Here is an 11,271-nt window from a genome sequence, read left to right as displayed (position 1 = left end):
GGAGCAAGAGTCTGGGAGAATGCCACAGCTTTCCCCCCTCCTCTCAGCAGGTCCTTAATAGAATCACGTGAAGGAAAACCCCATGACCCTCTAGATCTGCCATCGTTTGCGCCTGCCAAGGAGACAGCTGTGAATGATAAAGTTACTGAGCAGCAGCGTCTGGTTCTGGCCGGTCAGAAAGCAGGGGGTGGGTCTGTCTACTCACCCTGCCTCTTGACTTTGCAGAAATGCTCTCCAGATGAGTTCCTTCTGCACGGAAATGACTGGCAAGTCTCCCTGCTCTGAGGATTCACTTCAAGGGGCAAAAGAAGCAAAGCTGTTCACAGGGGAGCTAAGACCAAGGTCAGACGTGTTTAAATTTCTAATTCTCTCATCTAGACAGTGTTAACTAGCCAGTGGACGTGAGGGAGACGTAGAAAACTGGTATTAAGCACTGTGCCTACATTCCACATCTTTTAAAATCCAAGAATTTGTGCAGGATCTGTTTAGGGTAAACAGTGGACTGCCTCTCCACCCCAAGAAATGAGGGTTCTGAGCAGAAAATAAACAGATGGGTTACTTTTCCTCCAGCAACTCTGGTGAAGGGAAAAACAATTACCTTTGACATCTACCTTATTTGGTGCCCATCCCCCCACCCCCCATTTCATAAACATAAGACTGTTGAAGCTTTAACTATTAAAGAGATCTCCTACTTCAGCTCCTTTGGACTGAGGGTCCAGAGTTATGAGGTGACTTGCTTGTGGTGCAGAATTCATGGAAAAGCACCAATGACAACAGACGTCTTCATGTCAAGGCTACTGTTCTTCACAGAAATTTGTAATTTGCAGACTTTTGTGTACACTAGTGAGGTGAATACATCTGCCATTGCCATTTAGCAGTGAGGAAGTCACAGTTAAGGAGTTAACTAACCTCCTGGGACTCAGAAGGCACAAAGATGCTATAGAAAGCACGTGCTTTTCTCGGCATTTTTCAACTATCCTGGGCTTCCGTTCCCTTTTAAACCTTTTTTTTCCTCTAACTTTAGAAGTTTGAAATATTTATTGTAGGCAACGTTGGAAGGCACAAGCACAAGAAAAAAATTAAATCACCTACAATCTTATTACTCAGATATAACCAGTATGGCAAACCAATTTATATATATTTCCACTGTTTTTAATGCATAAATATATTTTTTAACTGAATCATATTGTACACAGTCTTGTGCTTTTACTTAAGATATGCTTTGTCGTTTATTAATCAGCATCACTTTTTTAAACAACTTTGTGTACATTCATGATGGTTTCTGAAGCATACATTTCCAGGTAGAATTTTAACAAAAGGCAGTGTTTAAGGCTTCTGGTGTTGATTGCCAGACAGCGTCTATTCACACCTCACCAGCAGCATCAGAGTCCCAATTTCCCTGAATCTTTGTTGAGTTTTACGAGGGGGAAAAACGTGCCACCTCAACTCTTGCTTTAATATACATTTTTAATTCTAGCAAGGCTAACATTTATTGTCCGTTGGCATTTATACTTCTGTGACTCGCCTATTTAAGTACTATTTTTTCTATTGGGACCTTTTCATGTGGAGATGGTATGGAGAAGTGGCTCCATGGACACGTTCTGTATTCCTACTGCCTAAGTTTCCAGTCTGACCTCACCACTCTGTAGCTACATGATCGTGAGTAAGCCATGACCCTAAGCCTTCATTCATCTCCACACCTGTAAAATACAGGGCTGTCTGAGAAATAACACAACTATACAAAGCCTATGCATGTACCTATTATGTTTCTTACTAGTATACGTTAAGAACTCTATGAAGAGTATCTGCCTTTCCTAATATATGCTGTAGCAATTCCTACTTAGCATTTGTTCTGCCCGTTTCAGTTTGATTGGGTCTGCCTCTGTGGAAGAGGAACAGGAGTTGAATCACTTTACCATGCTATTCTGTTACATGTAACTGATCCTTTACATTCTCTTTCCAAGCCTGGGCTGTAGCCCTCCCACCATTCTTATTGGTTAGTACAAGCTCATGCCCCAGCAGGAGCATTGCTTCTCTATTTATCCTCATGAAAAACCCTTCTTTTTCCTACGTACAGGACACGAGACTCCAAAAGGTTTGTATTTTTCGTTAAGGTGTGTGATGTGGTGTCACATCAGTTGTGCCCCACTCTGTGGCCCTATGGACTGTGGCCCACCAGGCTCCTCTGTCCATGGGATGCTCCAGGCAAGAATACTGGAGTGGGTTGTCATGCTGTCTTCCAGAGTCTTCCCTGACCCAGGGACTGAATCTGCATCTCCTGTCTCCTGCCCCAGCAGGCAGGTTCTCTGCCACCAGTGCCACCTGGGAAGGCGTGTTACACCTCCAACCTGTTAGAAGTTTTAGACATGTCTTCCTGCTGCTGACTGAACTGTATACCCTTCTGCATTGCACTGAGAAGCACCTGTCTGAGGAGACATCTCCTGCTGGGTCCCTCAAACGAGGGCAGTCTCAGGATGGACCATGACTGGCACTGCTACTTCCCTTTAGAGGTCTCTGACAAACTTCCCGACTCTGAGATACTTCAGATAAAAAGACAGAACTGAACACATGTGAGGTGCTTGGAGAAGACAGAGACCCAGCAACAAATATTTTTTAGCACCTGAATCGGGTGCGTGCACCGTTGTGGGGGCACAGCCCGGGACAGATAACAGGGCAGCGTAGCGGTTCTGACCCAGAGCCTTGGGAGTTAGAAGCTGAGGTCTGATCAAAGAAGCAAAGGAGTCCTTAGGCCTGCAAGGGAGAGATCTGAAACTCCAGGACTCTTCCAGACTGGGCTCTTTCTGGCCCCGCTGCCCTCCCCCACATGGAAGGTCTAGCCTCCAGGATGGACAAGGAAACTATCTATTTACCCTTACCCTGAGATCACACAAACCAAGACAAAGCTCCTTACCACCCTGTGTTCCAAAGACTCCAGGTTTTTTATTGACAAACTTTTCCACTGGTTCATGTTTTAACTACAGGCACTGTAGTAAACAAGATTCTGGCTACATCCACGTTTCTTTTATAGTCAGGAATCTACTTCAGAAGGAACTCAACAGCCATGCTCTACGTAACACAGCCTTTTCCTTTTCTCAGATGTGCCAGACTTTCTTCCTGTTGGCCTACCTCCCTGGCTAACTCCCACTTATCCTTCAGGTAATTTTTCTCAGAGGCCTTCCCTGATCCAAGGTTGGGTCAGGTACTCAATGTCACATAAGCACTGATGGAACCAGGATCACTGTCTGTCTGCCTTGTCCATGAAACTGCAGAGATGGGCTTACTGTCCACTGTACCCCTTATGCCTGATAGCAGCCACTCAAAAACTAACTGCTGGGTAACTTAATTTGTATTTTCTCTTCACTGTCTCACTTCTGGCCTGCCCTGGGCTCAATAAGTCACTGATGAAACTGTTTCCCATGTCTTGCTGCCCTGCCACTGGTCAGTAAAACCTTTTGCATTCCTGAGAAAATGTCCCTCATACTCTCCATGCCACCCCCCAAATCTGGCCCATGGATCATCAGATGCATTGACAAGAGTCTGGGTTGCTGTGCCCTCTTTGTGACATTCTCATGGAAAATGAGATTTCAATGTTATAATCCCATCTTCAGCATCTCCTGAGGATTCCTAATGGTAAGAGAAAAGCTGGAAGCAACAATTCTTCCGCCTGCTCTTCTGGTTAGTCACAGGAAAAGCTTTCAGGAGACAATATGCATGAGCACTGGGGAGTGCTGTATAGATGACTTGAGACCTGGTACTTTATAACCACCTCTATGGAGTTTTACTCCAAAGCAAATGAAACCCTTCTGACAAAGATAGAAGCCTGACTGAAATATTTACAGTATTCAATGTATTCACAAGTCACTTTACAGTGTGGACTCTCTGATGGCGCATGAGGACTGATCTATGCCTGAAGGCCTTGCCGCACTCACTACATATGTAAGCCTCTTCCCCGGAATGGATTCTCTGATGCTGCACAAGGGCTGAGCTCCTTTTGAAGGTTTTGCCGCATTCGTTACACTGATAAGGTTCCTCTCCACTGTGAATTCTTTGATGTCTGATGAGGTTTGAGCTCAGGCTGAAGGCTTTTCCACACTCATTACACTCATAGGGTTTCTCTCCACTATGTATTCTCTGATGGGTTATCAGCTCTGAGCTCTGCCTGAAAGCTTTTCCACACTCGTTACATTCATAAGGTCTTTCTCCTGTATGAATTCGCTGGTGTCTGATAAGCTTTGAGCTTTGGCTAAAGGTTTTCCCACACTCATTACACTCATAGGGTTTCTCACCAGTGTGAATTCTTTGATGGATAATGAGGTAGGAACTCTGACTGAATGCTTTGCCACACTCATTACATTTACAAGCTTTCTCACCGGTGTGGATTTTCCGATGTCTAATGAGGGCTGAGCTCTGGTTGAAGGCCTTCCCGCATTCACTACATTCATAGGCTTTCTCGCCGCTATGGATTCTCTGATGAATAATAAGATAGGACCTCAAACTAAAGGCCTTCCCACACTGGTTACATTTGTAGGGCTTTTCTCCAGTATGGATTCTCTGGTGTTGTGTTAGAGAAGAATGCTGTTTGAAGCTGTGCCCGCAGATGTCACACCTGTAAGGTCTTTCTTCTGTAGGAACTTTCTGATACGTTACAGAGTTTGTGCTTAGAATCACGTTTCTCTGGGGCTCGGGATGGTCTCTGTTTCCTAGCGATTTGTGTGTGAAGATTACTGGACTAAAACTGCCCCCCTGGGAAGGGGATCTTCTCAGTGTCTCCCCTGGAGCACTCCCTTGCTGCCACTCTAAACTGCTTTTGTGTTCACTGAATTCTCCAAATGAAGGCTCCCGGGAAAGTGTCTGTGATTTCTCTCCTGAAATGTCCTTCTTTGTTGCCGATTCATTATTCTCACAACCTGAAATGGTAATAACAAAAAATAATGTTTTATCTCTCCAGTCCCTTTCAATACTCCCTTTCTAGGTTAGAGAAAATAGATGCTCCTGCCCACAAAGATATAGCTGTCTGCATGTACCTTTTCTTTAACTGGCCAAAATAGGGTCCCTCCTCTGTTCTAACACTAAGGCCTACATCCACAGTTTGAAATTTATCCTTTCCTGCATCCTCTGAGACTTCAGTAGGCCAATTATCCACCATTCTGCTCCTACTGTTTTGGTCTCTTTCTCCGCTGACTCCTGTTCATCAGCACTTAAATAAATTCAAGTCTCTCTCATCTTTTAAAATCAAGCTCCTTGCCTATACATCTCCCTCATGCAACCTCACTCCCACTCAGAGTAAAGCTTCTTCAAACAGCAGTCTGTACTGGTCCCCATTCTCTAATCTGGTGTCTGCCTTACCTGTGCACCCTCCACCCTGCCCTCATCAACATCACCAACTTCATAGCTGCTAAATCCAATGGTTACTTTCTGGATCTTTCTTAGCTGGCCTCTCTGTAGCACTGACACTGCGGACCACACCTTCCTTCCAGAGACACTCTCTTCCAAACACATCAGCCTGAGTCCTATGGCTGTTCCTTCTCAGATTCAAGGTCAGTCATGAGGAACACAGGTTCCTCAGAGTTCTGTTCTGAGCTCTCACATGTCCTGAGTCCACCAACTACCTCCTCAGCATCAGTCACTACTTAGGTTATATATTAATGTCTCCCCAGATCCCCAATTCTAACCCAGTTCTCTTAAGCTCCAGACACTCATATCCAATGTTAGTTGGCCATGTTACTTATAAATATTTGACAAACACCAAAATGTCCCGAACTAAACTAAATCATCAGATGTATTTTTTCAGCTGTGATCCTCCCCATCTCTCACCTCATCCTGATTTATTCCCTGTGGCCACTTGGATACAACTGTCTCTAACCAGACTCTGCATTGCCTTCCTCAAATCCATTCTCCCCTCTGGAACTGAGTCCTAAAACCTAAAACCTGCAACTGAGTCCCTCATCTAAAACCCTTCAGCTGTACCCCACTGCACTGTACAAACCCGTTAGGATGACAGACACATTTTCACAACCTGTGTGCCAACTGCCCCTCTAGTTTCTCTCTCTTCCCTAGGAATTCTCTCTTCAAGTTAAATCGAATTACCTGCAATTCCCAGAATGGGTTGTCTTCTCTCATCTTTAGGACTTTGTGGTCCTTGCTTGTGTGACACTGTAATGTGGGAAATATATATTTGGCCTCACCCTCAGTTCCTGGCACAGAGCTTTTAAAACCCTGCAGTTTCATCTGTGGTGGAAAGGAGAGGATACTGGAGTTTATGCTAATGAGTTGACTCTTGGCAGGCAAGGAGGGCTGGTTCCCAAAGGTTCTCTAGTTTGACTGGAGGGTTAGAACTTTCAGCCCCACCCTGAATGTTAGAGACAGGGACTGGAGATTGAGTTAATTAATCACCAATGGCCAATGATGTAATTAATCATGCCTAAAAAAACCTCCATAACATATTAAATAAAGGGGTTCAGAGAGCTTCAGGGAAAAGTGGCACATCCTGAACCCCAGAAAGAGAAGCTCCTGTGCTCAGGCCCCTTTTGGACCTTGCCCTGTGGGCCTCTTCATCTGGCTGGTCACCAGTATCCTTACAATGAACAGGAAATGGTGAAGAAGGTGTTTCCTGAGTTCTGGGAGCCCTTACAGCAAATTATGAAACCTCAGGATGCCGCTGTGGAACCTCCAATCTGCAACCAAACTGGACAGAAGTGTGGGTAATCTGGGGACTCGCTACACGTGAGACTAGTATCTGATGGAGGGCAGGGGACGGGGCAGTTTCTTGGGACTGAAACCTTAACCTGTGGGGTCTGCACTGGCTCCGGGTAGTTAGTGTCAGAAGAGCTTAACAGGGGGTAAGACCCCACATGTCCAGTGTCAGAAGTGTTGTGAGCAAAGAAACAGTTTTTCCCTTTAGCGTGGAAGCTTCTCTTCCCACTTACTTACTTAGCTTACCTCTACTCACAGTTCATGTCTTAGCTGAGATGTCTCTCCTTCCAGGAAGTACTCCTTGAGCCTCTAAAGCTGACTTGGGTGCCTTTATATGTAGTAGGACCCATTATCTACTTCTAGTCTATAATTTACTCCCTGGCACTGTACTATAGTTGCCTTTGTGCTTGCCAACCACCCCATCTAGGCCCAAAAATTCCTTGAAGATAGAGCACCACTGCCCACCACAGAACATGTATTAGCACCTTATTAAGTTATGTAAAGAAGGAGGAAGTGAATAAAGGACAGGCAAACTGACACAAGGAGGGCTAACTGCAATTCACCAGGACCACTGAATACAAAGCTGCAAAAGTGAGCATCTCCTTTCTAGAATAATAAAGGTGAGGTTCACCTGGAGTGGGCTGTAAAATGTAGCTAATTCCCTATCCTCAAGACCAGAGGCCTGATAAGTTTCCAGATGAGTTTCTATTTCTTACCACTCCTGGGGGAAAGGCAAGGTTCCCACGGTTTCAGCTGTTTCTTTAAAGGCTGGCGTTGAATATGTGTAAACTCCTGGGCTGCTCCAAGACAGGTCAAATCCTTCCAAGGCATTGCTGTTCCCTGTGGACCAGCTGGGACCTGAAATCAGTAAAATATGGTTAGCTCTGTGAGAAAACCCCTAGGGAAAATGCTTAGTAAAAATCTCTTAGAGGTTAACAAAGACATCTCCCGGGATGAGGGACAGGGACACAAGAACTATGAAGGACAGAGATGGGTATAGCCCTAGTAGTCACTTCAGGGTTATGGTTCAGTGGAGATAAATTCTCATCCCATTCTTATGATGATGCCACATGCTCCAGTCTGTACATTCCTTTCCCCACAACGTATCACATCTCCCTGTTCCCACCTGCTGCCCGGGATCATCGAATTCCCTCTCCAGATCCTCCAACAGAGTCACGGCTTCCTCGCCACTCTTTGGACTATGCTGCTGAACCCAGATCTGCAGCTCCTCCGGCAGGATACTCAGGAACTGCTCCAGCACCAGCAGCTCCAGGATCTGCTCCTTCGTGTGCAACTCTGGCCTGAGCCACTGATAGCACAGTTCCTGGAGTCGGCCCAGCGCCTCCCGCGGCCCCGGTGTCTCCTGGTAGCAGAACTTTCTGAACTGCAGACGAAACAATTCTTGGCAGGATCGGGTGCTCCCATTCTGCTTCAGTTTCTGACCCCAAGAACGGCTTTCTTCTACTTTCACCAGTATCAGCTCTTGTTCCTGAGAATTCTGAGGTCCTGGGGTTGAAACTGCTCTGGATTCCACAGCCATTCTGGGCTGAAAGAGCTCAGCGTGAAGCTCACTAAAACTGGGTCCTGTACTTCAGAGCTTCTCTGGGTAATCTCTTCTTTCCTGAAGGATATAAAAGCACTGTTAACTTACAGCGATGAAAAGAAACCTCTAAGAACTTGTAATAACAAAGATCAGTCACTGGAGTAACATATGGAATGGGATCAGGGTGGAGACCGTAACTAACAAACAAGCGACAAAACTAAAAATCACTCACCTCATTCAATGTCTCTCATTCTGTAGAATTCCTACCACATTTATACTAAGAGGAATTATTTTAGAGGCAAAAGAAAGCATTAACTTGAATCACATATTGGGAAATTTCCTCTTCAATTCTCTTTCAATCCTGATTGCATCAGGGAGAACAGCCTGTCTTTAACATCATCTGTAAAACTTGCGAAATTCTCTTTAAAATATAGGCCTCAGATTTCCATGGGTAACCGTATCTAGCTAGGATTTGATATGTTTTATAAAAGTTTATTTTTAGTTACCTTTTACTTAAGGCAAATTATGGTGCTTTTCATCTAAGGTAGGAATAAAAATTCATATTAAATTTTAAAAATTTTTTCATATTTAAAAAAAAATTTTTAAATTCATATTAAACATGAGTTGATTTTAATGAAAACATCGTTGGACATTTGCCATTTGATCAAATTTAGTATCTGATGCACTTCCTCAACAAACACTGAGGCACTTATTATGGTCTCTTGTCCTGAGCCAGGTATTGGGTACTGGGTATTGGGTACTCGCCTGAATAAGAGTCTACCCAGGAATTAACCAAAAGTATTTGTTAAATGCTTACCATATGCCCCCAAACACGTCAGATATTATGAGACATAAAAGCAAAAACGTTAATCTAAACTCTCAAAATGCTTAGAACTCACAGGGAAGTAAACATTTTAAAAAGTGAAATATGGCAACTAATAATTTATGTTTTAAATTTCATAATGTAGATCGACCATGATCTGATTTTTGAATGGGAGAATTTCGATGGAAGGGTATGCCCTTCAATTAGGACAGATCAGTACAATTTAACCCTAACCTAACCTACTAAAGTTAACTTTAGAGAACAGACTATTTAGCCTACAAATCTGTAGTTTATTTACCAGCCCCGTCGTACTAGCCTTTCTATTTTTATACCTCGCTTAAATCGCAGCATCTTAAAAGTCACAGTGGAGGGAGAATAATTGCCCTTTCTGCCGGAAAGCAGGGGCTTAGATTGCTGGCCTCCCCTACGTCCCCAGGACACTCGGAGATGCCGCCCCGACAAGGCGCACAGGGATGCGCAGGCGGAGCAGCGGGGACCCTCCACACCGCGCCCGCCGCCCGGGCCAAGCGCCCTCCCCGCCCTCTCTCTGCCTCGGGTCCCACGTCCCTCACCGCGAAGCCCAAGAGCGACCAGAGCGCGAGCCGCAGACATGCAGTAGAGAGCCACAAAGACCGGAAGTACCCGCCCGCCGCCTTCCGCTCGCGCGTCCTCCCGAACCTCCGTCCGCCCCGCCCCGTGTTCACAGACAGCCAATCAGTGCGTGGATCTGGTCCTCTCTTCGCCTTCTTGGTGGCCTCGGGACCCGAGGATCGTCGACGCTGGGTCAAGGATGCTCTAGGGGTGGGGGTCTCCGTCTGAAGTAGCCGCTGCCCCAGGGCACCGCTCACGGCCTCAGTCACCTCCGTCCTTGATGTCTTGTCACTCCCGAATCATCTCACCTCCAGTTTTTCAGAAAATGATTCGAATTTTCCTGTAATTCCTGTGCATTTCCAGTACTACCGACAGAAGTGAACGTGTGAATGAACTGGGCTGGACAAAAAATAATAACTATTTATAGTACTCTTATCGTCTGAGCCTCACAACTGCTTAGTGCAGTAGCTGTTTATGCCCACATTACAGTCGTAGACTCTGCCCTAAGTCAGGTAACTGGTGGCCAGAGACGCCGAAGTCGCCATATTTCAAGGACAGGGGTCCCAGACTTGGAGTCTCTAGTAAGGATTTTTTTTCCATTTTTCACTGGCTTTAGGTCTTAGTGTTTAAGTTTTCCTTTGGCCATTCAGGAGATTAAAAAATGAAGCCTCCTTGTTGATTTTGGTAGAAACCAGCACAACACAGTAGTGCAATTACCCTTCAATTAAAAATAAATTTTAAAAAAGATACCTCATGTTGTTTTCATTTGCATTTCTTTTAAATTAGTGAGCTTGAGTTAATGTATTTTCCTCATATGTGTACTGACCATTTATGGTTCTTCAAAGAAACGGCTTTTCCATTTTTAAAACTGAGGTGTTACTATTTTTCTTTTGTATTTGTGAGAGGAGGATATCAACTCATTTGTCACAAATATTTCCCCTTTTATTTGTATTTAATTGTTTTGTAAATGTTAGTACAAGGTGATACATGGAGAGAAACAACTCTTGTGAGCTAAGACGAAACACATATTTGAAGAAAAAATACTCATTAGCTTTCAGAGTGGCTCGCTAAAGAATTCCTAATCATAGTGCACAGACTAGAACAATTTTACAAAGCAAGAGAACAAATAATACAACGTTATGCTTCAGCTGTTGCTGCCTAACAAACCACTCCAATACTTAGTGACTGAAATAGGTGTTTTATTGCTCATAATTCTGTGGTCGGGACTTCAGACAGGGCTTAGCGGAGTTGCTTTATGAGGTGTCAGCCCATGTAGCTTAATAGGGACTGAAAGGCCCAGGATGATGTCACTCGCCTTGTCGTGGTCTTGGTGTTGTCTTTTGGCTGGAGTCCATTGATTCTCCTCCATAAAGTTTCCTCGCAGTGGCCGGTCATCTGGGAGTTAGCCTAGACTTTCTTACCTGGTTGTAGGGAAAGAGCAAATTAGCCAAGATGGCAGTGATCAGGCTCTCTCGCCCCACGTTTTGTGATTAATAACTTTGCATGTTTATGTAACAGCTGAAATTGTTTGTAGCACTGCACACACGCATCATGCCTATATAAGCACCACCTGAAAAGCCCTTGGCGTGCGTTACGGCTGTGTCCGCTGGGTCAACCATGA

General features: G+C 44.8%; 2 protein-coding genes across 4 annotated transcripts in view; one reads left to right on the top strand and one right to left on the bottom strand.

Annotated features, from left to right (window-relative positions):
* ZSCAN30 (zinc finger and SCAN domain containing 30) overlaps positions 1 to 3,338 on the top strand; it is a 32,878-nt gene extending 29,540 nt beyond the window's left edge. The window contains exons 5-6 of one of the 3 annotated variants that reach the window (XR_011482762.1): positions 226 to 342; positions 2,298 to 3,338. The gene's annotated coding sequence lies outside the window, so the exon portion shown is untranslated. Of the gene's footprint in view, positions 1 to 225; positions 343 to 2,077 lie in introns of all 3 variants that reach the window. The other 2 variants (XR_011482761.1, XR_011482760.1) reach the window with 2 other exon arrangements.
* The window catches only part of ZNF397 (zinc finger protein 397), a 50,580-nt gene extending 40,878 nt beyond the window's left edge, over positions 1 to 9,702 (bottom strand). The window contains exons 1-4 of the mRNA XM_070452842.1: positions 9,632 to 9,702; positions 7,820 to 8,314; positions 7,410 to 7,551; positions 3,877 to 4,907 (exon numbers count right to left, since the gene is read on the bottom strand). Coding sequence (XP_070308943.1) covers positions 3,877 to 4,907; positions 7,410 to 7,551; positions 7,820 to 8,233 — 1,587 coding nt within the window. The 5' untranslated portion in view covers positions 8,234 to 8,314; positions 9,632 to 9,702. The remainder of the gene's footprint in view (positions 1 to 3,876; positions 4,908 to 7,409; positions 7,552 to 7,819; positions 8,315 to 9,631) is intronic.
* Between the last annotated feature and the right edge of the window lie 1,569 nt (positions 9,703 to 11,271).

The sequence above is a fragment of the Odocoileus virginianus genome, chromosome 22 (assembly GCF_023699985.2).
Source record: "Odocoileus virginianus isolate 20LAN1187 ecotype Illinois chromosome 22, Ovbor_1.2, whole genome shotgun sequence".
NCBI lineage: Eukaryota > Metazoa > Chordata > Mammalia > Artiodactyla > Cervidae > Odocoileus > Odocoileus virginianus.
The sequence above is the reverse complement of the archived record's forward strand: the minus strand, read 5'-3'. Positions and strand labels throughout refer to the sequence as shown.